The 27,153-nt window shown below is 36.6% G+C and overlaps 1 protein-coding gene and 1 long non-coding RNA gene across 6 annotated transcripts; both read right to left on the bottom strand.

The window, feature by feature from the left end:
* Positions 1-12: 12 nt before the first annotated feature.
* On the bottom strand, positions 13-14,620 carry LOC110793728 (uncharacterized). Of its 5 annotated transcripts, none has more exons than XR_008926915.1 (8): positions 14,338-14,620; positions 14,150-14,240; positions 13,792-13,901; positions 13,178-13,467; positions 12,857-13,107; positions 12,284-12,494; positions 300-433; positions 13-180 (listed from the first exon to the last, which is right to left on the bottom strand). It is a non-coding gene; the product is annotated as an uncharacterized lncRNA (long non-coding RNA). The 5 variants fall into 5 exon arrangements; XR_008926913.1 differs by having other exon boundaries at positions 12,857-13,467; positions 14,338-14,382; positions 14,516-14,609; XR_008926914.1 differs by having other exon boundaries at positions 300-447; positions 12,857-13,467.
* Positions 14,621-19,210: 4,590 nt separating this feature from the next.
* Positions 19,211-20,056, bottom strand: LOC110793734 (uncharacterized). The gene has a single exon (XM_021998632.1). The coding sequence runs from the start codon at positions 20,054-20,056 to the stop codon at positions 19,211-19,213; it is 846 nt and encodes a 281-aa protein (XP_021854324.1).
* Positions 20,057-27,153: the final 7,097 nt, after the last annotated feature.

Raw genomic sequence — 27,153 nt, 5'->3', positions numbered from 1 at the left:
AATAACTTTTCCTCTTCATTCAACTCCTATTATAAATCATAAAAATCGATTTTGTCTAGAATTTTGAGATGCAAAATGTATAATCACATCTACATCAATATTGTCCAACATATCGTTCTCATAACAGTAAAAATTCCAACAGAAAATTTTCATCCAAACCTAATCCAGTTGTATGCCAATCTGTTATTAAGGATTTAGCCAAAAAAAAATATATATTAGAACTGCCAAAAGTAATAAAGATATAATTAGTCAACTACACAATTACTAATGAGTGAATTAGGAATTACACAAAAAATTACCTTTGGCCTTTGGTATGCAGCATATGCGATACAATGCACTGCTACTGAGTTTTGGTATGCTGCTGCAGATCGATCGACTGCTCTACGACTAATAAAGATCGACTACTCCAGTTGCCGACGATCGAGTTCTGAACCTTCAACAATAAATCTGATCCCGTTTAATTTGATTGAGAAGTAAGAACAATCAGAAAGAAAGGGGGAAATAAAAGGATTATTTTGATGTATTAAACTACAAAGTCTCCATTGTCTATCGTTTTATCTTTAAAAAAATGCAACTAAACTATCAATCACTATTTCCAGCCTCACAAAATCTGAAATTTAGGTGGATAAAACTAAACAAATATACACTAATTAACAACAAAAACATAAAATTACTGAAATTTATACAGCAAGTCCTCCGCCATCAAATCGTGAAGCACTGAAATTTCCCAAATTGAAGATTACGATTGACTCATGATGAAATTGGAGTAAGAAGAATTGGATAATACTTCAAATCAATCACATGACATTTATTTATGGATATGATTTATTGTAAAATGGAATTAACTTTTTCATTGACTGTAATTCAAGGACGAATAAACAGGATATAGCAAGTTTCAAACTTTAATAGGAATTGCAATTATAGGAGAATAATCCGGAGATTTGTAATTTATGATCCAATTTTGCAAAATAATAACCTCATTTGAATCCAATATTGCAAAATAATTTATCCTAATTCTGAAAATCTTCTCCCATCTAACATTTCCAGTCAAAGGCTTACCTATTTCATGTGTCTAGACTTCCCAGGACCTTTTACCTATTTCATGTGTCCAGACTTCCAAGACCTTTTTCCCAACACTCTAACAGTATGCACATAAAGAAATTAAACCTCTCAGATGCTTTGTATTTTCATTGTCCACCTATTTGAAACAACCATCTATAATAAATGATAAAGGATACATGATAAAACAACATAGAAAGCTTCTTAAAAGAACTTCAAAGAATAATCAAAGATATACAACACAACATTGTTCATATTTTTGCAACATTCTTAAAAATGCAACATCAGAGATGAGATCATACAATAAATTTCCTCATCTACCAACATAACTACTTGCAAATTGCAAAAAAAAAAATCCATAAAGCCAGCACTAAAATGATTATATCAATGAAATTAATCAACAACTAATCACTGGAAACAAAAAAGAGTTCGGCATTGATGAACTATTAATGAAAAACCAACCACCAAAGAACAGGTGGACATACCTGTTAGGTTATGATACATATGACATTTACATAGATCATGCGGAAACAACCATTAACCCAGGAAACATATTATTTACACATAATCATATAGCATAATTAGATGCATACTCTTTGTTGCGTGCCTTCCCTAGCTGCGCCCGAACCGAACAAGAACAAGTCTTTTAGGACTCCAAGTGTCGTCCCTCCGTAGAAAGTCCACAGCACGTCCGGATCCGCCTTAAGATTGACCAACTAGAATCGCCCTTAAGGTACTCAGAAAATTCGGCACTTTTGGGGCAAGATGGGTGTTTGAATTTTCTCTCAAAAACCTCACTTTTGAATACTTTGAAACTTCTGTATAAATTATGACCCCTAGGCCTTTATTTATAGAGTTATGGAAAAGGAATCGTAATCCTAGTAGGATGCGAATTAATTGGAATTAGAATTCTACATGAATTCTACTTAATCAATTTATCCAATAGGAATAGACATTTAATCATACATTGACTCTTGCAGATTCAGGAATCTCGCATGAGCTCAAACTCACACACACACGGCAGCCACAAGGGCTGCCCACGCATGCGAGCAGCAGCCCACGCAGCGCGGCCCACGCATGCGTGGCCTTGTGCGCGCTGGGCTGTGGCGTGCGTGCTTGCTGGGCGATGGCCTGGCTTCGTGCTGGGCCTTCGTCCGGCAGGCCTCGTCCGATGCTAATTCGTACGATACGCTTCCGATTAAATTTCCATTTCCGGAATCTATTTCCGATACGAACAATATTTAATATTTCCGATTCCGGAATTAATTTCCGTTTCGAACAAATATTTAATATTTCCGTTTTCGGAATTATTTTCCGATTCCGGCAATATTTCCGATTCTGACAATATTTCCGTTTCCGGCAATATTTCCGATTCTGGTAATATTTCCATTTCCAATAATATTTTCCGATACGTACCATGTTTCCGTTTCCGGTAACATCTACGACTTGGATAATATTCATATTTCCGATACGATCCATATTTCCGTTTCCGGCAATATCATCGTTTCCGGAGTATTCATTTCTTGCCTGTGACGATCTTAGCTCCCACTGAAACCAAGATCCGTCGGTTCCGAATATTCATAGATGGAGTATTTAATGCCATTAAATACTTGATCCGTTTACGTACTATTTGTGTGACCCTACGGGTTCAGTCAAGAGTAAGCTGTGGATTAATATCATTAATTCCACTTGAACTGAAGCGGCCTCTAGCTAGGCATTCAGCTCACTTGATCTCACTGAATTATTAACTTGTTAATTAATACTGAACCGCATTTATTAGACTTAACATAGAATGCATACTTGGACCAAGGGCATTATTTCCTTCAGTCTCCCACTTGTCCTTAGGGACAAGTGTGCATTTCCTAATTCCTTTGTCGCTCGATGCTTGCTCTTGAACATAAGGTAAGAGTTGTCATCCTTATTATGTCCAGAGGTGTTCCTCGGTTTCAGAGTTCAACTGACCAAATAAACAGATAATCATAGCCTATGATTCATCCGAGCACGGCCATGCATTTCACAGTTTCTAGCTCTCCGAGTGGCCTTGTACAACTTTTAAGCATCTCATCCCGATTTATGGGAGGACAATCCCAATCTTGCGATCTTGAGATTAGACTTCGTTTGATAGGTGATTACCTGAGCGTTGCCTTTATAGCCTCCTTTTACGGTGCGACGGTTGGTCAACGTCAAAGCAACCAGTTCTCAAACAAGTAATCTCAAATCACTCAGGTATTGAGGATTTAGTGTCTAATAATTTAATGAAATTTACTTATGACAGACTTTCATCTCTTACAGTAAAGTTTCATAGGTCTTGTCCGATACTAGTCTTCCCAAAGTAAGTATCTATGCAAATGATTATGACATTGCCATGTCCACATAGTTCAAGAAACAGAACTACTAGTCATCTTGCATTCTAATCGTCTAACGTTTTCTATGCGTCCAATTTTATAGAAAACTCCGACTAGGGACCATTTTCAACCTTTGACATTCAAGTTCACTTGATAGACATTTCTTAGTCACAGGACTGGTCCTGACAGTCTATCTTGAATATATCGTCAAGTTGAAGGGACTCATCATTTAATAAACCACAAATTAAATGGAAAAATGAATTCCTTTCATTTATTGTGAATGATTAACCAATAATGTTTTACAAAGATTTAAACTCTAAAACTTTAAAACATTAAACAGAGACATCAAAGCCATTCTCCAATATGCTTGATTCCCATAGCTGCAGTGTGCGAGTTGTGCTTCGCTTGCGGCAGAGGTTTAGTTAATGGATCTGATATGTTGTCATCAGTTCCAATTTTGCTTATCTCGACTTCTTTTCTTTCAACGAACTCTCGTAGAAGGTGAAATCTACGAAGTACATGCTTGACTCTCTGGTGGTGTCTAGGCTCTTTTGCCTGTGCAATAGCTCCGTTATTATCACAATACAGGGCTATTGGTCCTTTAATGGAGGGGACTACACCAAGTTCTCCTATGAACTTCCTTAGCCATATAGCTTCCTTTGCTGCTTCATGTGCAGCAATGTACTCCGCTTCAGTTGTAGAATCCGCAATGGTGCTTTGCTTAGCACTTTTCCAGCTTACTGCTCCTCCGTTGAGGCAGAAGACAAACCCAGACTGTGATCTGAAATCATCTTTGTCGGTTTGGAAACTTGCGTCCGTATAGCCTTTAACAATTAATTCATCATCTCCACCATAGACCAGGAAGTCATCTTTGTGCCTTTTCAGGTACTTCAGAATATTCTTGGCAGCAGTCCAATGCGCCTCTCCTGGGTCTGACTGGTATCTGCTCGTAGCACTGAGTGCGTACGCAACATCCGGGCGTGTACATATCATAGCATACATTATTGAACCAATCAATGATGCATATGGAATCCCATTCATTCGTCTACGCTCATCAAGTGTTTTTGGGCACTGAGTCTTGCTTAGAGTCATTCCATGAGACATGGGTAGGTAGCCTCGCTTGGAGTCCGCCATCTTGAACCTATCAAGCACCTTATTGATATAAGTGCTTTGACTAAGTCCAATCATCTTTTTAGATCTATCTCTGTAAATCTTGATGCCCAATATGTACTGTGCTTCCCCTAGATCCTTCATCGAAAAACATTTCCCAAGCCAAATCTTGACAGAGTTCAACATAGGAATGTCATTTCCGATAAGCAATATGTCGTCGACATATAATACTAGGAAAGCAATTTTGCTCCCACTGACCTTCTTGTATACACAAGATTCGTCCGCGTTCTTGATGAAACCAAAGTCACTGACTGCTTCATCAAAACGTATATTCCAGCTCCTGGATGCCTGCTTCAATCCGTAGATTGACTTCTTTAGCTTGCATACCTTTTTAGCATTCTTTGGATCCTCAAAACCTTCAGGCTGTGTCATAAACACAGTTTCTGTTAAAACGCCGTTTAAGAAAGCAGTTTTGACATCCATCTGCCATATTTCGTAATCGTAATATGCAGCGATTGCTAACATTATTCGAATAGACTTTAGCATTGCAACTGGTGAAAAGGTTTCATCGTAATCCACACCGTGGACTTGCCTGTAACCTTTCGCAACCAATCTAGCTTTGAAAACTTCAAGTTTCCCATCCTTGTCCTTTTTCAGTTTGAAAACCCATTTGCTTCCAATGGCTTGGTAGCCATCTGGCAAATCGACCAAATCCCATACTTGGTTTTCAGACATGGAGTCTAATTCAGATTGCATGGCTTCTTGCCATTGCTTGGAGCTAGGGCTCGTCATAGCTTGCTTGTAAGTCGCAGGTTCATCACTTTCAAGTAATAGAACGTCATAGCTCTCGTTCGTCAAAATACCTAAGTACCTTTCCGGTTGAGATCTATATCTTTGCGATCTACGCGGGGTAACATTTCTAGATTGACCATGATTCTCACCAGATTCTTCTAAAGGTCTCTGAGTTTCATCCTGAATGTCATCTTGAGCATTCTCTAGAGTTTGTTGTTCGACTCGAATTTCTTCGAGGTCTACTTTTCTCCCACTTGTCATTTTGGAAATGTGATCTTTCTCCAAAAAGACACCATCTCGAGCAACAAACACTTTGTTCTCAGATGTATTGTAGAAGTAATACCCCTTTGTTTCCTTTGGATAGCCCACAAGGATACATTTGTCAGATTTTGGATGAAGTTTGTTTGAAATTAATCGTTTGACGTATACTTCACATCCCCAAATCTTAAGAAAAGACACATTTGGAGGCTTTCCAAACCATAATTCGTATGGAGTCTTTTCGACAGCTTTAGACGGAGCTCTATTTATAGTGAGTGCAGCTGTATTTAGTGCATGTCCCCAAAATTCTAATGGAAGTTCGGCCTGACCCATCATTGACCTGACCATGTCTAGCAAGGTTCTGTTCCTCCGTTCTGACACACCGTTCCATTGTGGTGTTCCAGGAGGAGTCAATTCTGATAGAATTCCACATTCTTTCAGATGGTCATCAAATTCATGGCTCAGATATTCACCGCCTCTATCAGACCGCAGTGCCTTGATCTTCTTGCCTAATTGATTCTCTACTTCACTCTGAAATTCCTTGAATTTGTCAAAGGATTCAGACTTATGCTTCATTAGGTAGACATAACCATACCTACTGAAGTCATCAGTGAAAGTGATAAAGTAGCTGAAACCACCTCTAGCATTTGTACTCATTGGTCCACATACATCTGTATGGATTAAACCCAATAGTTCATTTGCTCTTTCTCCAACTTTAGAGAAAGGTTGCTTTGTCATTTTGCCAAGTAAACATGATTCGCATTTACCATAATCCTCTAAGTCAAATGGTTCTAGAATTCCTTCCCTTTGAAGTCTTTCTAAGCGTTTCAAGTTTATATGGCCTAATCGACAATGCCACAGATAGGTGAGATCTGAATCATCCTTTTTGGCCTTTTTGGTATTTATGTTATATACTTGTTTGTCGTGATCTAATAAATAAAGTCCATTGACTAATCTAGCAGATCCATAAAACATCTCTTTAAAATAAAACGAACAACTATTGTCTTTTATTATAAAGGAAAATCCCTTAGCATCTAAGCAAGAAACTGAAATGATGTTTTTAGTAAGACTTGGAACATGGAAACATTCTTCCAGTTCCAAAACTAGCCCGGAGGGCAACGACAAATAGTATGTTCCTACAGCTAATGCAGCAATCCGTGCTCCATTTCCCACTCGTAGGTCGACTTCACCCTTGCTTAACTTTCTACTTCTTCTTAGTCCTTGTGGATTGGAACATAAGTGTGAGCCACAACCTGTATCTAATACCCAAGAAGTTGAATTAGCAAGTATACAGTCTATAACGAAAATACCTGAAGATGGAACGACTGTTCCGTTCTTCTGATCTTCCTTTAGCTTTGGACATTCTCTTTTGTAATGGCCTATTCCATCACAATAAAGACAGCTTGATGTGGACTTGTCCTGCTTTGATTTAGCATTGCCCTTGGACTTTCCACCTTTCTTGAATGGTCTCTTTCTAGCCTTGAGTAAATCTTTGGCTTCACAGTCCAGTACTATTTCAGCCTTTCTGACAAGGTGAATAAATTCTGCAACTGTTTCTTCTCTTGGTTCACTTAGGTATTGTTGCTTGAAGCGACCAAACCCACTGTGTAGTGAATTGAGCAAGACAGAGACTGCCATCCTTTCGCTTATTGGTGTTCCTAGTAGACTTAGGCGATCAAAATATGAACACATAAGATCCACATGGAACCTCAGTGGGACGCCTACCCTCTGTTTAGTGCGAAGGAGCTGAACATGTGTTTCTTGGACTTCCATCCTATAACACCTGTTGGGAGAACTAACCTTTAGCCCAGACATTGATTCAATCAACTCATGGACGTTCAGGTCCCTGTCCTCCGTACTTCCACGACAGATATCCCTCAGATTCTTGATGAGCGTAAAAGGTTCATAGGCTACAAACCTTCTAGCCCAATCATCAGGGATATTGTTCAGCATGAGACTCATAACCTTTTTGAGATCCGCATCCCAGGCGTAAAATCTCTCAGGGGTCATGTCTCTGGCATAGTAGCTTGGCATGGGATGTGATAGTACATACTCAAGTCCATTGAGTTTGACTATTTCAACTAGCTTAGCTTCCCATTCAAGAAAATTTGTCAGGTTCAGCTTGACCATAAGCTCAGAACCCATGATGATGTTTTGATTGTTGTTTGCCATATTAAAACTACAATTGAAAAGAATAAACAAATAAATAACCATTCACAGTTTCTCTTAATAAACTTAAATTCTAGCATTCATGCATAATTCAATGTTTATTAAGCATTTTATTCAAGTTATGTGTTCCGGCAGGTGTGAATAAAATGATTCCAAGATCCTAAAATCATTGAAGAACTAAGCACAGTTTGTCGACTTAATCCTAGAACATCTTAGGTAAGCAAAAGCCTTTTGCTAATAGTCTAGAAACTATTCTTGGTTGATAGGTACGTCTAAGAACTTATTAGGTAAACCTATCGAATTTGCCACGACATAAAAGGACTCCTTACTTATATCGTTGAGTTTCACCAAAACTAACATGTACTCACAATTATTTGTGTACCTTGCCCCTTTAGGACCAATAAGTAACACCTCGCTGAGCGAAAACTATTACTAGATTGATGTAAAGGATATCCAAGCAAGTGTATATTTTGGCATGGCACCTTTTAACTCAATTTTTAAGTTTGGAACTTAAGGCTCTTACTATGTTGGTTAGATTTTAAGTGAACTAAAATCCTTAATCATGCAACATAATCAAGCTTTTGATCTCATGCATTTTAAGACATATTCAAAGCAATAAATAACTTAAAACATGCATAAGATATTTGTGATCTAGTATGGCCCGACTTCATCTTGAAGCTTTGACTTCAAAGTCCGTCTTGAAAATCTCCGTGGGAGGCACCATTTTCTTCAAATAGGATAAGTTATAACTAATTACAACTATTTGATGGTACGCAGACCATATTTGAATTGAAAAACAACTTTGGTACTTTAGACCAATTACATTCAAATTAATGGTACGCAGACCATATTTTCTATCCTATTTGGGCCATACTAGTCACTTCATAACCTGCAAAACAGTACATATACAATATATACCATTCACCCATTCATTATCATGAATGGCCCACATAGCTGGTTAGTTAAACACATTATGCATCACGTAAACATTTGCAGCAATTAATCAAGGGCACCAATAATCTACCAATTATTCAGTCCTTATTAATTCTAATCGAGTTGTTTTAACCTTAAGGATTTGTAGACCTAATCAAGAGTTTATGACTAAAAAGTGCTCCCACTCAAACCAATAAATTCATATGCTTTACTAATTTTAAACATAAAATTGTATTTCTAGTCTAACCGGAAACATACAAATTTAATTAAAATTTAAAGCTCATATAAATTTATAATTGAATCCAAAATTTAATTTAATTTCAGTCGCATTTAAATTAATTCATGATTTTAATTTTAGTAAAATAATTAGAATAAATTCCATTTATTATAATTATAATATTCAAAATTAAAATCCAAGAAATTAATTCAAATTATTAATTTTAAAATTAATTAAAATTACGTGAACTGAAATTTTCAAATTAAACATTCAAAACGATCTAATCGAAACGCAAACACCCTACGCGTTGCACGCCCATGGGCTGTACGCACACAGCCATTGCTGGCCATGTGCGCGCAGCCCATGCGCTCGTTGCATAGCTGCTGCTGTCCCATACGCAAGCCTCCGCACAGCGCCCCATCGCACGCGAGCTATCGCTCGCAGTGCGCGCGCGAGATCGCTCGCTGGGCGCGCTGGTTCGCTCGCTGGCGCGCGAGATCGCTCGCTGGCGCGCGAGATCGCTCGCTGGTGCGCGCGAGCCATCGCTCGCTGGCGCGCGAGATCGCTCGCTGGTGCGCGCGAGCCATCGCTCGCTGGTGCGCGCGAGCCATCGCTCGCTGGTGCGCGACATCGCTCGCTGGGCGGGCGACGTCGCGCGCTGTGCGCGCGAGTGATGCTGTGCGCAGCGCTCGTGGCACGCGAGCTTGCGCTCGCTGCGCACGAGGCTGCGCGCTGTTGTGCGAGGCAGCGCGCGCTGTGGCGCAGCTCGCTTGCTGCCCACACGCGACTGCCTTGGCTCGCCCCTCGCCCATGCCCATCCGTTCATTGCTCGTGGCACACGACACAAGGCAGGGCTGCTGCCTTGTGCTCGTGCACTACGCCCTTGCTCATTGCATTCGTGCCGCACGGGCGACGAGCTCCCTTGCTCGTCGTCGCATGCCCGCATTATACAACACCCCTTAAGGGTAACACGAAGCGTCCATTGCTTCGTGCGTGCAAGTTATTTGAACGAATCGCATAAAAATTTAAAATTTATATTTAAAATTAATGACAAATTAATAAATATTATTAATTTCATAATTTTAGGGCGAAAAATCGAAAATTTATTATCCAATTGATTTCCGATTGATATGGATTCAAGTCTAGGTCATAAAAATTTAAAATTTATCGTAAATTTACAATTTTTATGGTGGTTTTTAATCATAGGTTTCTAATTAAATTACAATTAATTATGAAAATCAAATTAATTCTAAATTATTCTAATTTTCAACAAATTAATCATAATTACAAATTAGATTGCATAATTAACAAGACTAGGCATTCAAACTTGTTAAACATATGCAGTAGGTCAATCAAAAATTCAAGATTTATCAACAGGAATCGCAAATATTTAATTTAACATCTTAAATTTACGAAATTTTGCATCCGAAAAACTAAAACCTTCGAAAAGTCATAGTTAGGCTTCGAATTTGAGAATTCTGGGTTCGGCAGAAAAATACTATTTTTGTCAAAATTTTAGAATGCCTTTTACATACGGAATTGACACAAAAATCACTCAATTCGGATGAGTAATGAAGAAACTGCCGAAAAACTGCGTACATATATTTAAATAAACGCAATTTGCAATTAATTAACAATTACGAAAATTAATCACCCCTTTTAATTCTTGCAAATTTGTAATATTTAACCATGTTCATGCAATTTAGATTATGAAAATAATAAGGGGCTCGTGATACCACTGTTAGGTTATGATACATATGACATTTACATAGATCATGCGGAAACAACCATTAACCCAGGAAACATATTATTTACACATAATCATATAGCATAATTAGATGCATACTCTTTGTTGCGTGCCTTCCCTAGCTGCGCCCGAACCGAACAAGAACAAGTCTTTTAGGACTCCAAGTGTCGTCCCTCCGTAGAAAGTCCACAGCACGTCCGGATCCGCCTTAAGATTGACCAACTAGAATCGCCCTTAAGGTACTCAGAAAATTCGGCACTTTTGGGGCAAGATGGGTGTTTGAATTTTCTCTCAAAAACCTCACTTTTGAATACTTTGAAACTTCTGTATAAATTATGACCCCTAGGCCTTTATTTATAGAGTTATGGAAAAGGAATCGTAATCCTAGTAGGATGCGAATTAATTGGAATTAGAATTCTACATGAATTCTACTTAATCAATTTATCCAATAGGAATAGACATTTAATCATACACTGACTCTTGCAGATTCAGGAATCTCGCATGAGCTCAAACTCACACACACACGGCAGCCACAAGGGCTGCCCACGCATGCGAGCAGCAGCCCACGCAGCGCGGCCCACGCATGCGTGGCCTTGTGCGCGCTGGGCTGTGGCGTGCGTGCTTGCTGGGCGATGGCCTGGCTTCGTGCTGGGCCTTCGTCCGGCAGGCCTCGTCCGATGCTAATTCGTACGATACGCTTCCGATTAAATTTCCATTTCCGGAATCTATTTCCGATACGAACAATATTTAATATTTCCGATTCCGGAATTAATTTCCGTTTCGAACAAATATTTAATATTTCCGTTTTCGGAATTATTTTCCGATTCCGGCAATATTTCCGATTCTGACAATATTTCCGTTTCCGGCAATATTTCCGATTCTGGTAATATTTCCATTTCCAATAATATTTTCCGATACGTACCATGTTTCCGTTTCCGGTAACATCTACGACTTGGATAATATTCATATTTCCGATACGATCCATATTTCCGTTTCCGGCAATATCATCGTTTCCGGAGTATTCATTTCTTGCCTGTGACGATCTTAGCTCCCACTGAAACCAAGATCCGTCGGTTCCGAATATTCATAGATGGAGTATTTAATGCCATTAAATACTTGATCCGTTTACGTACTATTTGTGTGACCCTACGGGTTCAGTCAAGAGTAAGCTGTGGATTAATATCATTAATTCCACTTGAACTGAAGCGGCCTCTAGCTAGGCATTCAGCTCACTTGATCTCACTGAATTATTAACTTGTTAATTAATACTGAACCGCATTTATTAGACTTAACATAGAATGCATACTTGGACCAAGGGCATTATTTCCTTCAATACCAACCACCAAAGAACAGCCGTTGGTATTGGAAGAAGGTATGTGGTATTAAGAGATATAGTTAAAGGTGTGATTATGCCTAATCAATCTGGTCTTGGTAGCAGTTTCTCTATTAAGAACCAGAAGTTCACATAGCATAAACCAAACTGATGTTATGCAATGTGATTACAACATAACATCCTCATCTTTAAGGAAGCGTCCCAGTTACTTAAATTTCACTCTTTAACCAAATAATGTAGTTTATGAATAAGTATTATATAATACAATACTGAATCAAAAAAGTCGTTGAGAGAGACAGGGAGATTAATTTAACACCCACCTCAGTGAGAAGTTCAGCATCATGAGAGTGAAGATCCAAAAGCCCGGGGATGAACTCGTTCGGTGATATCTGGCCCTTGTTTTTCTTTGAAATTCGAGATGGAATCACCCGCTACATTGATGGCTCTGTATAAAAGTCCCCACTACCATTATCATATCTCCTCTGCCCCTTTTCTACTTCCCCTTGTTTCTTGCCCATAATACCCGTAGTCCTGCATTCACCAATCCCTATCATCAGACTAAACCCACTCAAACATCCCACAAAAGGTCACAATAAAAGAAAGATAAATTCGGCACAAAATTAATCTAAAAATTCAGTACCCAGCAATGCAAACCAGCTCTAAAGCACATAAATTTTGAAAAGTAAAATTAGATCAACTAAAAAACTGATATAAATACAAATTTAACTCTTTTAATAAGTCAAAAAATCCAAAATCCAGATAAATGATCACAAAAATTCAGCACCTAATCAACTCAAAATGACATAAAGTCGGAAATGTATATTGAATAACTCAATTCATACGCATCCAACACCCAAATAAAATCCAACAAAAAGTATTAAAAAAATCAGTACCTGTTTATTCAAGCCAGAAAACAGTAGTACGACTATGCGAATTTCCTTCAACCAGCACCTGCTAAAGATAATCGAATAACAAAAAAAAACAATTATTAAATGTAATTAATTGCTGAATTAATCCATAATTAAGCAGAAAATAAATAAAAGGAGACATGGTCGTTGAGATCAGAAGAAAGAGTTCTTCGACATTCTTGTTTGTCTCTAATAATTGCAGCAACTTCCTCAATTCCATTACAGGTTTCAAAATCCTATCGAAATACAGAAATATTACACAAAAATATAATAAAATCGAAACTGAAATTAGGTCAGATGTAATACCATTTGATTATTGAAGAGCTTGTTAAGAAATCCAAACCAAAATCAGAAAGAGCACATGATCAACAAAATCTCCAGATCTCATAATAACTGTGAAAATATGAAATTTAATCATCTGAAGATTAAAGAAATAAGAATTACCTTTTTCAAGAACTTGGCATTATTGCCCAAATAAAAACGAATTTCCAGGATATCCCAAAATCGGAAAAAACACCTTTAACCCACCATCGTCGGAATCACTTTCCTCCTCCACCACACTCTCCTCTTCTTCAAATGACCTTAAAATGATTACACTATGGTAAATTGTGAAAGTAGAGCTTAGAAAGTAGAGCTTATAAGACCTTAAAATGATTACACTAATTTAGGATTGTCTAAATTTATAGTGAACTGAGCATGCATCATTGTTCATCAGCATACATTAAAATACGGAAGAACCAGCAACATTACAATTCAAAATCAAAGTTTCAAATAAACCCAATTCAATGTAGTTGGAAGATATTACCAAAAAAAGGCCCGATAACAGAAAATCGAAAACCAATCAGCAAATATAACTCATTTTGAAACATTCAAAAATACAAATAGTAGTAAAAATGGAAAATAGGGAAATTGAAGCTTACCCAGGTGAGAAATTTATTGGTTTCCAAGATTTTGTGTCGAGAATTAATAGAAACCCACAACGTTTTAGGAAGAAAAGGGCTGAATTTCAATTTGGATTCAACAATCAGATCTGACAAAAATTGAGCCAAAGTGATCAGACGAAGCGACATCAAAACTCCCCGGCGCCAGCCGCGAAGAGTAAAAGGCATTGAATAAACGTCCACTACCTCCTCAGATAAAAAAAATCAAACTAAAATTTGCAGAAAATACTGGTAAATCTTCAACGAAACCTTGATTTTGAAAGAAATGTTCTTTACAAAATCTGCAAAATTAAATAAAATAAAGATTTAAACCCCCAAATAAAGAGAGAAAGAGTACCGATTTGAAGGCAGGAAAAGAGCGGAACTGCTCAGGGCGGAGACAACGGCGGAGTGCAGTGGCCAATTCTCATTAATTGAAATCGAAAGAACTGAGAATTGAAAAAATAATTGGAAAAAACACATCAAATAATCTCCAGAATAAATTGGAAAAAAAATGAAAATTTGAACAATTTGTTGAAATCTCACCCGGCGATGGCGATGGCGATGGGTGGAGGAGAGAGTCTGCGTGTCCTGTGAAAGAGACACGAAATATTAGGGTTTAGAATGGAGGATGGGGTTCGGTGGAAGAGGATTAGAGGAAGAAGATCGAAGAAGATGAAGAGGAAGGAGAGAGAAAACGGGAGGGAGCAGGGATGCCGAAGACCTAGGAGAGAGAAAGAGAGCTACTCCGTATGTGATTGTGCGAGAGTGAAAGGCTGGGGGTAATTTCGTCAATTCACCGGGGGACACGAAAAGTGGTTTTACTCTTATGCCCTCAGCTGTTCCTTTATAGAATAGAGATTTCATTCAATTCTTTTTCTTAATACCGTGCCCGACCAAATATATCTCTTAAATAAATATGGAGGGAGTATAGTTTTTCATGTACAATTTTGATGTACCATTACACCCAATAAAATAGAGAAAATAAATATATTTACACCCACTGCTATGTCATCCTGAATCCGCTATTGACATTACTATTGTATTGCAATTGATGAGTCTTCTTTCTCTCAATAATGGGAACATGTGCATAATTCTCATGAATTTCAACTTCTCCATTTTAGTTGTCAACCAAACAACCCAGCGTAGAATCAAGTAGAGTGCTCAAATTGTGCAAATAATTAAAGTTCCATGCAAAAATTAGTTTAACCAAATGAAAAACATAACTTGCTATTAGAGTTGCTCTACTTAAAAAAGTCCAGGAAATAGCCGTTACATATTACAGAAACACATAAACACGTACACAAATCAAACCACTAGCTAGACCGACCTAGTTCAGTCGCTCATAGGTTAGCCAGCCTAGCTAGCTAGGTTCAGTACGAGCCAGCGTTTGAGTGAGTCCATTTTAGATTCATCTTATCCATGGCTTGCAAGTTTGGTTGCATTGGTTGTACACGGTATCCAAATGACGACGTATGGTAATGGTAGTCGTCTTCAACGTCGTGTCTCTCCTGATGTGGATTAAAGCAAACGGCACCATCATCATCTCTTTTATATCCCTCCATCATTTCTTGCTTGTGCTGATACATACATCATACATAATATCTTAATTAACCAATGATTTCTCACAAAACTAAAACAAAATACCAAAAAGTACACAAAGTAGTTTTCAGTTTTGTATTACAAGTTTTCAAATTCAACATGATTATTATAGGCATAAATATTTTTAGTTCATGATTCACCGAAAATCATGACTTTCAAAACAAAAACTCGAAATTGACAGTGATACCGATGTGTTCTTAAACCTTGGTTTGATAACATGTTATCCTTAAATCTGAAAGTTACAAAATGACGCCTCTCATTAATTATTTGCTTTACATTGTGAGGAAAAATACTCTGGCTTCTCTAGGGATGAATTAATAAGGTCCTATATCTTTACCAAGTCAAAATATTTACAACTTTATATACATAGTTGTTGCCTATAATTATCACCCACCTACAAGAGATGGGTAGCTGTTTCAACTCAGTTGCTGACGATTCAAAAAATTATTGAATAAACATTTATAAAGAATGTATCAAATTAAGTTTAACGACTCTACGTTTTTTACACCCACTAAATAGGGAAAATTTTATATTATGCGCCCACTGCTATATCACTCTGGATCCGCTATTGATATTACTATTGTATTGGCACATCAATTAAGGAATATGCTCGCACTGGCTTGGATGGCTTTAAGGTTCATATATATTAAGCTAGTTGTTGTTAATTTTGGGTTTTTTTTGGTAGTTTGGCAGTGAATATGGGCATAATGTAGGCATGTATGTGGTTGGGCAAGTAAGTTTTTTGTCATGCCCTTTTGTAAAAACTTGTTTTAAGTTTCTTATATAAATTCTTTGTTTTGCTTAAAAAAAATAATGTAGATTGACAGTGCTGAAATTGTCCAAAAATTAAAGTTGTTCCCACTACAAGAATGTGTATCTTTAACGACAACCTAATTACGACGGGTCAAAAATCCCGTCGCAAAAGCCTTTTGCGACGGGCTAACAACCAAACAATGACGTGAATAACCGTCGCAAATGTCTTTTACGACGGGTGTACGACGGATTTACGACGGGATTTCTATTAACGACGACCCCCTTTTATGACGGGTTCGCGACAGGAAATCCCGTCGTTAATCAACGATTATTGGCCTTTCGCGACGGGATTTCCCGTCGTTAATAGTACAATTTCTTGTAGTGTCCATACAAAAACTAATCTGTTTAAGTAATGAAAATCAAGTATTTCTTGAATGACTTTGATGAAAGTTTTTATAAAAGAGAATTGGAATATCGATGTCATTTCAGCAATTTACTATATGTGTCCGTTTATTTGCTATGAACTTCCTCAATTCTTAGGCGGTTTATATCTTCTTCTTCTTTCTTTCTTTTTTCCATTTTTTTGTTTTTTACAAAACTAGAAACCAAAATATGAAAACTACAAAAATAATTTCCAGTTTTTTGTTGTAAGTTTTCAAAATAAACATAATTGTTATAGATATGACTATATATTAATTCATAATTCACCTTAAATCATATGACTATCAATATAAATAAAAAAATAAAAAACTGTAAACTGACAGTAATACTGAATGAGCTTTAGTTATCGTTCGCGTTCTCACCATACTCCCTTTGATCTAAAATATAAGTCGTTGAAAAACCTTGGTTTGATAACATGTTAGAGTATACCAGCACAATAAATAGCTGATTTTTGAACATTAGCCTTCAAACCAGAAGTGTCTGAGAACAATTTGAAACACTGCAGAAGCATAGAAATGGAAGCTAGCTCCCCCTTGCAACAGAGAATAAGGTCATCAGCAAAACACAAATGGGTGAGTTTTGTTGATTTGCACCTAGGATGAAACTTGAAGTCACTCTCCTGTCCCAGTTTTAACAGAATTCTGGAAAGGTATTCCATACAAACTACAAATAGTAAGGGTGACAGTGGGTCACCCTGTCTAAGCCCCCTTCTTGAAGCAAAGAACCCATGGGATGAGCCATTCAGCATAAGAGAGAACTTGGGTGTAGTAACACAAGTCATAATCCAATCAACAAACTGCTTAGGGAAACCCAAACCAGTGAGCATTTCTTGTAGAAAATTCCATTCTATGGTATCATAGGCCTTCTGTATATCCAACTTAATTAGGCAGCTGGGAGTAGCATTCTTCCTACCATACTGTCTAACTATTTCCTGGCACATCATGATGTTATGCATAATGAACCTCCCATGGACAAAGGCTCCCTGGTTTTCAGCAATTAACCCAGGAAGAACACCTCTCATTCTCTCACAAATCATTTTGGTGATGCATTTGTATATAGCATTGCAACAAGAGATGGGTCTGAATTCAGTTACACTAGATGGACACTTGGTTTTGGGAATCAAAGTTATGGTAGTAGCATTGATTTCCTTTAATAACTTACCAGTTCTGAAAAAGCCAAGCACAGCAGCAGTAATATCTCCACCAACAATGTGCCAATTTTCTTTGAAAAAGTGGCTGCCAAAACCATCAGGTCCAGGAGCTTTATCACCATCAATAGAAAACATGGCATTCTTTACATCATCCCCAGTGAAGGCCAGAGTTAAGCTTTGCCCTTGAAGCTGATCCAATACAGGGCCAACACTGACTACATCAGATAAAATCTTGCTTCTGTGAGAGCTAACAGACCCCAGTAACACTTGATAGTACTCAAGGAAAGCATTGTTAACTGCATCAGCTTGATTCACCCAATTACCATGCATATCATGGATAGAGTAGACAGTATTGTGCATTGCTCTAGCTCGAATACTTTTATGAAAATAGGCACTGTTTTCATCCCCTTCTTTAATCCACTTCTCCTTTGCTTTTTGTCTCAAGTAAGACAGATATGCCGCATGTGTGATTCTGTACTTATTTGCTGCATCAATTTCCTTATCAGCAAGATCATTATCACCTGGGTGATCATGTAACTCTTTTTGAATCTGCTGTAACTCAGTGAGAGCTCTCAGGTCTGCCACATGGATGTCATTGAAGCCATCCTTGTTCAATTTCCTAAAAACACCTTTCATTCTTTTCAGCTTCAGAACCACTTTGTACATCAAAGTGCCAGCATCAGCTACTCTCCAATTTTGTTCCACCAGATTTGCATATCCATCAGCCATTTTCCACATATCAAAATATCTAAATGGCTTCTTGGCATTTTGAGTAGGATAAACAGAAATCACCATAGGGCAATGGTCAAAGAGTCCTTCAGATAAGAACTCAGCTACTGCACTTGGAAACAATTGAATCCACAAGTCATTTGCCATTACTCTATCAATTTTGGAAAACACCCTAGCATCACCAGCCTGCTTATTACTCCATGTAAAAAAATGCCCTGCAGCTTTGATATCCTCCACTCCACAAGCATTCACACAATTCCTAAAGTCCACCATCTCCTGATGTCTCACAGGGGAACCCACTCTCTCATCCACATTCAACACACAGTTAAAATCCCCCATGATGACCCAAGGCTTATCACACTTTGCACCAATATCACACAAATCCTTCCATAGCACCTCTCTCCCAGAATTCTGGTTAAAATCATAAATGAAAGAACACAGAAATTCAGTATTTGCCCCCCTTGGACACACCCTACAATGGATCATTTGGCTAGACATACCCAACACAGACAGATTGAAAGAATTGGGATTCCAGGCCACAATAACCCTCCCCCCTTTACACATACTACTATTAGAAGTGAAACACCATCCACTAAACATATTCACATACAAGGCCCCAAGTTTAGCACTGGGTACCTTGGTTTCCAGGAGGCCAACAACACCAGCACCATGAGAGTTAAACATAGCTTTCACCTCATTTGCTTTTTGGTGGTGTTGATCCCCCTCACATTCCAGCAAAAGACCCTATCCATTGCATCCAGAAGAGTTCCCTCCTCCAGCTGCATGAACTTGGTTGATATCCCCCATAACACTCCTCACACTCAGATCATCATCTAAAGCTTGGAATTGGTTAACAGTATTGACCCCCACAGGTCTTGCCAAGACTCTCCTACTTGGATTAGACACAGTAGTGAATGTATCAGTAGTATCACTATCATTATTAGCAGCATTATCAGGTGTGTTATCCTTCACCAGCCCAGTGCTCCCACTAGGTATGGTTGTAGATACAATCTGCCTTGGAACCCAAACCCTCCTACCAGTGATTTTCTTGCACTTAGCTACTTCATGGCCAACACCTTTACAATGAGCACACACAACAGGTCTCCATTCATACTCCACTCTCACCTCCATTTGTTCCCTCCTTTCATTAATGAACTTAATTACATCAGGGAAAGATTGCTCCACCATGACTTCAATCTGAACCCTTGAAAATTGAAGTTTATCTCTCTTAGCAGTGGCACTATCCACTTGTTTCATCACCCCCAGTTGCCCAACAATCTTTCTCAAACTCTTCTCACCCCAGTACTTGAATGCCAATTGATGCAGCTTTACCCAGATGGGAACAGAATGCAGATCTTCTTTGGTGAAATCCATATCCTGAGTCCAAGGTTTCAGCACTATAGGTTTACTATCAAAAAATGGTCTGGTAGAAGCCAACACTTCATCCCTCCTATCCATGGTGGTGAATCGAACCAGGTAAACCCCTTTCGCAGCCAACACCACCTTATCCACCCCCTTATTCCTCCAAATTCTTCGACCGAATCCCTCCATGACATGACTTGGTGGATTAGCACCTACCACATACAGCATGACAGCCGAATTCCAATAATCGACCTCCTCCTGTATATCCTCCACCTCAAGTTGTTGAGCTGTCTGGTTTCACAATTGGTTCTTTTCCTTTCAGATACTTAGGTGTCCCAATCTACTTCAAGAGAATAACTAATGCTGATTGTGAATGCCTTGTGGACAAAATGCTGGCCAGAATCAAAATCTGGAGTTCTAGAAATCTCTCTTTTGCTGGAAGGATTACTCTGATTAATGCTGTGCTTATGAGCATTCACTCTTACTGGGCTCAGGTGTTTGTGTTGCCTAAACATGTGTTACACACAGTGGAGTCAATCTGTAGAGCCTTTCTATGGCAAGGTACCTATTTTAGCTCTAAACCAGGATATGTAGCTTGGGGAAGAGTGTGTTCTGAGAAGAAAGAAGGGGGGTTAGGGATCAGAAATGTTCAGATATGGAATATTGCTGCACTGGGGAAGTATGTCTGGGCTATTGCTAAAAAACAGGATTCCTTGTGGGTGAGATGGGTGAATGCCATCTATATTAAAGGGGGGAATTGGTGGGAGTATCAGCCAAGGGCTGATAGTGGTTGGTATTGGAGAAAGATTTGTGAAGTTAAGGACACTTTAAAACTGCATTATGATGAGAGTGCTATATGTGCTATGCCTTTTTACTCAGTAAAAAAGGTCTATCAGCAATTACTTCAGCACACTCAGCATGTATCTTGGTGTAGTGCAGTCTGGAATAGATCATCTATTCCAAAAACCAGAGTCATTTGCTGGTTGATGTTACAAGGTAGACTTCAGACAAGAACCAGATTGTGTAAGTTTGGGGTGTGTGATACTACAAGTTGCCTTTTCTGTGACAGTCATGAGGAGACTCATGTGCATCTGTTTTTTGACTGTCTATATAGTAGGAAGTGTCTCTTGGAGGTTAAGCAATGGCTGGGAATACCAGTGAACATTGTTAGATATATGGCTTTGATGAGATGGATACACTGGAAGAGTAGAGGATGCAAATTTCAGAAGCATGTCATGTATGCTGCTATTAATTCAACAGTTTACACAATATGGAGAGCTAGAAATGAGGTTCTTTGGAACCAAAAGCTTCCTACTGTGACTCATACAGTTAGATTTGTACATCAAAGTGTAATAGATAGAATGCAGCAATTAGGGATTCCCAGAATCAGTAGTAGAGTCCAGGATTGGTGGCAGAGTAAAATGCTTGTATAGCTTGGGTCTTTCACATGACTGCTGTCATGTTTTTTGGTAGGGGATGAGCTCTCTGAAAGCTTATCCTAGGTTGTAAATTGGTTCAACTTTTTTGCTAATGAAGCTAATCTTACTTATCAAAAAAAAAAAAAAACATGTTAGAGTATATGCGTTTCTTCAGTTGCTTATGTGCACAATGTGCAACACTTGCGAACCAGTCGGGAGGCCGGGTAGGATAGAAAAATACTATGGCTTCTCTAAGGATGGAAAAATAAGGTCCCATATTATTTACAATTTAAAATATTTACAACTTTATACATGGATTTGTCACTTATAATAATCACCCATCTACAATAGACGGGTAGCTGTTCCAACCCCAAGACTATGATGAATCAGAAAATTATCAAATAGCCATTTGAAAATAATGGTCTAGTTTTTTGTCGGAAATCTCTATGGATGAAAAAACAATGTCCCACATCATTTCCAATTTAAAAATTTACAACTTTATATATGGATTTATAATGATCACCCACTTGTTCCTACCCCAAATCTATGATGATTCAAAAAAATTCAAACTAGTCTTTTTGGTATCAATACGACCGATGAACAAAACTGGTATTAATACGACCGATGAACAAAACTAAAGTCGGAAAAACACTTTGGCTTCTCTAGGGATAAAAAACAAGGTCACGTATCGTTTCCGTTTATAAAAAATTTATAACTTTATACCTATGATGATTCAGAAAAGTATTGAATATATAATAGCCATTTGTGAAGAATAAAAAAATACGACCAATTAAGTTAGCGACTCTAATTTTTTTTCTTTCATCTAGCCATTTATCAAAGTTCGCATAAATATCTTCACAATGACCAATTTCGTAAAAAAAAGTAGTTGGCATAATTTGATAATAAAGAAAACAAGTCCGGAAATGTTATATATATCCCTTGGGTATGATACCCTTGGCTGTGATTGGTCTACAATTTAAAAAATTCCATGTAGAATTACTATTTTAGATTTAAATTTTAATCCCATGTGGAGCTGTTTATATAAAAACAACCAATGAGAACTCAGGGTATGTTAGTATTTTATCCCAAGGCGTATATGTAGCATCTTCCAAGAGAAGTCCGCTGTCAATTTGGTAACATAAAACAAACACAACAATAATTGGGGCACAAATTTGAACTGAGCTTACAAAAGTCTTCGTACGTGTGGCTTACACTATGCCATTCTTTCCCACGATTGTTTTTATTGAGGTCGCAACTACAACCATTTCTTCGCTAGGCTCTAGTTTTGTATCCGATTCAACTTATATTTGTATTATATACGAAGTAGTATGCATAAAATTACAATAATGAAAATCACATAAACTAAATTAAGACAAATTTTATGTCCTTCGTGCATTAAGTTACAATAATCTGTCCACCACTATGTTGTTGATGAGACTCAAAGATTCAAAGCTAATATACCCCTAGGATTAAAAATAAATCTTTATATATAAACAGTGCGTCTCATGTGTGACCAGTCACACCATCAACTTGATGGTGTGAAGCGCGCAACTAATATGGAGAAAGTTATAGAAGAGTGTTACTTGACTTCTATGCTGGTGTTACTTATACATTGTATTTGCCGTTACTTTTTTTGTTTTACTGCAGTTTCTTGAATTTCATGTTAGAGGTTGCTTGTATAGACGAGTGTTACTTGATACTCTATGCTTGTGTTACTTATACATTGTGTTCGTCGTTATTTTTCTTATTTTATTGCAGTTCTATGTAAAAGGTTCCTTGTATAGACTAGTGTTACTTGACTTTCTATGATGATGTTACTTGTACGTTGTATTCGCTGTTATTTTCTTGTGTTTACTACATTTTCTTGAATTTCATGTTTGAGCTTCCTTGTATAGACTGGTGTTACTTGATCGTTTATGCTGATGTTACTTTTAGTTATTGCATTTTCTTCAATTTCATGTTAGAGGTTCCTTGTATAAACTAGTGTTATATGAATTACTATGTTGATGTTACTTGTACCTTGTATTCGCGGTTACTTTTTTTGTTTTATATATTGCAGTTTCATGTAAGAAGTTCCTTGTATAGACCGGTGTTATTTGACTTTCTATGATGATGTTACTTGTACGTTGTATTCACTGTTATTTTCTTGTGTTTACTACATTTTCTTGAATTTCATGTTCGAGGTTCCTTGAATAGACTGGCGTTACTTGACCTTTTATTCTGATGTTACTTTTAGTTATTGTATTTTCTTCAATTTCATGTTAGAGGTTCCTTGTATAAATTGGTGTTACTTGAATTTCTATGTCGATGTTACTTATACCTTGTATTCGCTGTTACTTTTTTTGTTTTATTGCGTTTTCTTCAATTTCATGTTAGAGTTTCTTTGTATATACTGATGTTACTTTATTTTCTATGTTGATGTTACTTTATTTTCTATACTGATGTTACTTTATCTATTACTATATACATTGGCGGACCTAGCTAAGGGCCAGGGGGGCACGTGCCACCCCTGAGGGAAAAAAAAAAAAAAAAAACTGAAATATTGATATGTGACAACCTTAAATACAATATATATATTAAATTTGCCTAATAAAGATCAATACTGCAATTTGTCAAAGTGGTCAGCAAAGAATGATGAATAATACTAGGTCCCGGGATACCCACGTTGGGCATCTTTGCATATTTTTTCCTTCTTAACTTATTTGTCATTTTTTGGGTTCTTTTCGACTATTTTTCTTTTTTCCTATTGGCCAATGATTTTCTACTATCAATAAACATCAATTGTAATTTTTTTTACATTCAAGCACTTTTTCTTTCTTTCACCTCTTTAATTAGGCTATATTTTTTTTCTTCTACAAAAAGTCCACTTTAATAACAATAAATAATTTCCTTTACCTACTACGGAGTATTCTATCACATTAATCATCTTCATTTTTGTACATAATTTTATAGGTTTTTAGTGATACATTTACAAAAAAAAAAAAAGTTCTCAATCAATCTGAACTTTGTGTTATCTAGAATCAAATATACTAATTTAACATCATAAAACAATCTAAGTGTACCCAATTTTTTTTGTTTTATACAAAAAATTATTATATTGTCTTTTTATATACTACGGAGTAGCAACTATATTTTTTGGACTATATTTTTTTTCTTCAAAAAATCCACTTCGATAAGAATAAATACTTTCCTTTAACTACTACGGGATATTCTATCACAATAGTTACTTCATTTTTTTACATTATTTTTGAAAAAGTTTCATTTTTAGTAATACATTATTTACAAAAAGGTTCTCAATCTATTTGAACTTTGTATGTCTAGAATCAACTATACGAATTTAACACCATAAAAAAAACTGTGAGTTACCCACTTGTTTTATTTTATACAAAAATTTATTATATATATATTTTTTATACGGAATAACAATTATTCATATAGCTTTTGTGCCACCCCTGACTCGGGATCCTGGATCCGCCACTGACTATATACTAAAAGAGACACCAGGAATGACACGTGTCACTTCCTGGTGAAAAATTTTCCCGCCAAAAACTCTTTCCTAAAAAGACATATCTATTTTATTCCTTTTTATTTTCTCTCCTTTTGTATAAATATTTATATAGGAAAAAAAAATGATTATGGAATATGCCATTATTAGAATATTTTGGTAATATTTTAGTCAAACTGTCATATCAATAATAGAAAATATTCTTACTCAATATTTTGGTCAAATTAGCATATTAAATATATCAAATATTTTAGTCAGATCATCGTATTAAACATATAAAATATATGACGTAGTAGGTTAAAATTGTATATTATATGATAAAATGAGTACATTCGAGATTACTAATTACGCAATAAATTTAAGATTTTAAGGGATAAATAATTCAATTAAAAAATGGTCAAATAATAATTTCCAAATATCCGTGCGTGCACGGGACCTAATCTAGTTTTCTATATGTTAGAGTTTTTTTGTATATACTGATGTTACTTTATTTTCTATGTTGATGTTACTTTATTTTCTATGCCGATGTTACCAGGATATATAAAGCTGCAAAAGAATAACACGCTAATTAACATATTTATATCCTTCTAAGTAATTGGGTTAAGAATATTTAAATATATAACACATTATATTTATTCCATGTGGGAGAATACTAGCTCCCAAATAACTTCAAAGTGGAGACTATTTCTAACACTACGTTAGCCTTGTTATGTAACCAAAGCTCTTGCTATAGTTTTAGTATGCAACTTCTTGTATTTCTCGTTAATTTAGTTTCTTAATTTAGGTTGTAATCGTTTCCGTCGAATGAATTTATCGTCAAAACAATAAAATACAATAATTTCCCTTACTTCCCTTTTGCTAACATTGACTCTTATTCGACTTTTTTCTTCATGTGGCTGTTTACTACTTTTTAATACCTCTGTTTCAAAATAATCTTTACATTTTTCGTTTAGTTTTTCGGTAACAATATGACCGATGAACCAAACTAAAGTCGGAAAAACACTTTGGCTTCTCTACAGATGAAAAAACAAGGTCCCATATCGTTTCCAATTTAAAAAATTTACAACTTTATATATGGATTTGTTACCTATAGTGATCACCCACCTACAATAGGTGGGTAGCTGTTCCAACCCCAATACCATGATGATTAAGAAAATTACCAAATAGCCATTTGAAAAGAATGGTCTAGTTTTTTCTCCCACCTACAAGAGATGGGTAACTGTTTCAACCTCAGCGTATGATAATTCGGATAATTATTAAATAGTGAAGAATGGTTTAATTGTTTTTTTTTTAAATACGGCCGATTAACCAAATCTATACCTAGTATGTAAAAAGGAAGACCACATTTTATTAGATGACATGTGTCAACACATTTGATTAGATAACACGTGTCATCCATTCTTTCCTCCATCAATTTGGCTTTTATTTTATTTTTTCTTTGTTGTTTGATATATTATACAACTCCAATTTCAACATTTTTCACTCCATATTCCCGATTAACACTCAATATTAATACACTATTTAATTTATGTATTATTTCAACTTTTAAAATTTACTTTTATTTAAATCATATATTCTCTCTAAAATCACAAGCTCAATAAAATTTGAACTTAAAAAGATAAACTAAATTCATAATAACCACTACACAACCGCCCGTTCTTTCAACGGGCTCAAAAACTAGTTAAGTTAACGACTCTACCTCTTTTGTTTCCTTCATCTAGCCATTTATCAAAGTTTGCATAAATATCTTTACAATGACCAATTTCGTTAAAAAAGTAGTTGGCACAATTTGATAATAAAGAAAAGAATTCCATTGTCAATTTGGTAATACTTCGTAGAAAACAAGCACAACAATAATGTGCCACAAAATTGAACTGAGCTTACAAAGGATTAAAAATAAATCTTCATATTTCGTTAACACGCTAAATTAACATATTTATATCCTTCTTATTACATATCAAGCCTAGTGCCTCACTTAGCCCAATTACTTGTGTCCATCTCAGTTAAATATATCAAGCATAAAAGCATATTTAAAGATATACGTAGTACAACACATTATATATGTAGGAGAATACTCTTAAATAACCAAAGCTTAGTATACAACTTCTTGTATTTCTCGTTATTTTAGTTTCTTAGTTTAGGTTGTACTCTTTCTGTATTTATTTAAGGGATATATTTGTCTTTTCCGTCCGTATTTATTTACGAGATACACTTATCATTTTTACACTACAAAAAATTGTACCATTAACGACGGGAAATCCCGTGGCTAAAGCCCAATAATCGTTGATTAATGACGGGATTTCATGTCACGAACCCGTCATAAAAGGGGGTCGTCGTTAATGGAAAATCCCGTCGTTAACCTGTCGTAAAAGACATTTGCGACGGTTGTTCCCGTCTTTGTT

Source organism: Spinacia oleracea, chromosome 2 (assembly GCF_020520425.1).
Source record: "Spinacia oleracea cultivar Varoflay chromosome 2, BTI_SOV_V1, whole genome shotgun sequence".
Lineage (NCBI taxonomy): Eukaryota > Viridiplantae > Streptophyta > Magnoliopsida > Caryophyllales > Amaranthaceae > Spinacia > Spinacia oleracea.
Note: the sequence above shows the minus strand (reverse complement) of the source record. Positions and strands in the feature narration are given on the sequence as shown.

Bases quoted from the DNA above. Each gene is read 5' to 3' on its own strand.
- LOC110793734 (XM_021998632.1), bottom strand. From the start codon at position 20,056: ATGCTGTATGTGGTAGGTGCTAATCCACCAAGTCATGTCATGGAGGGA.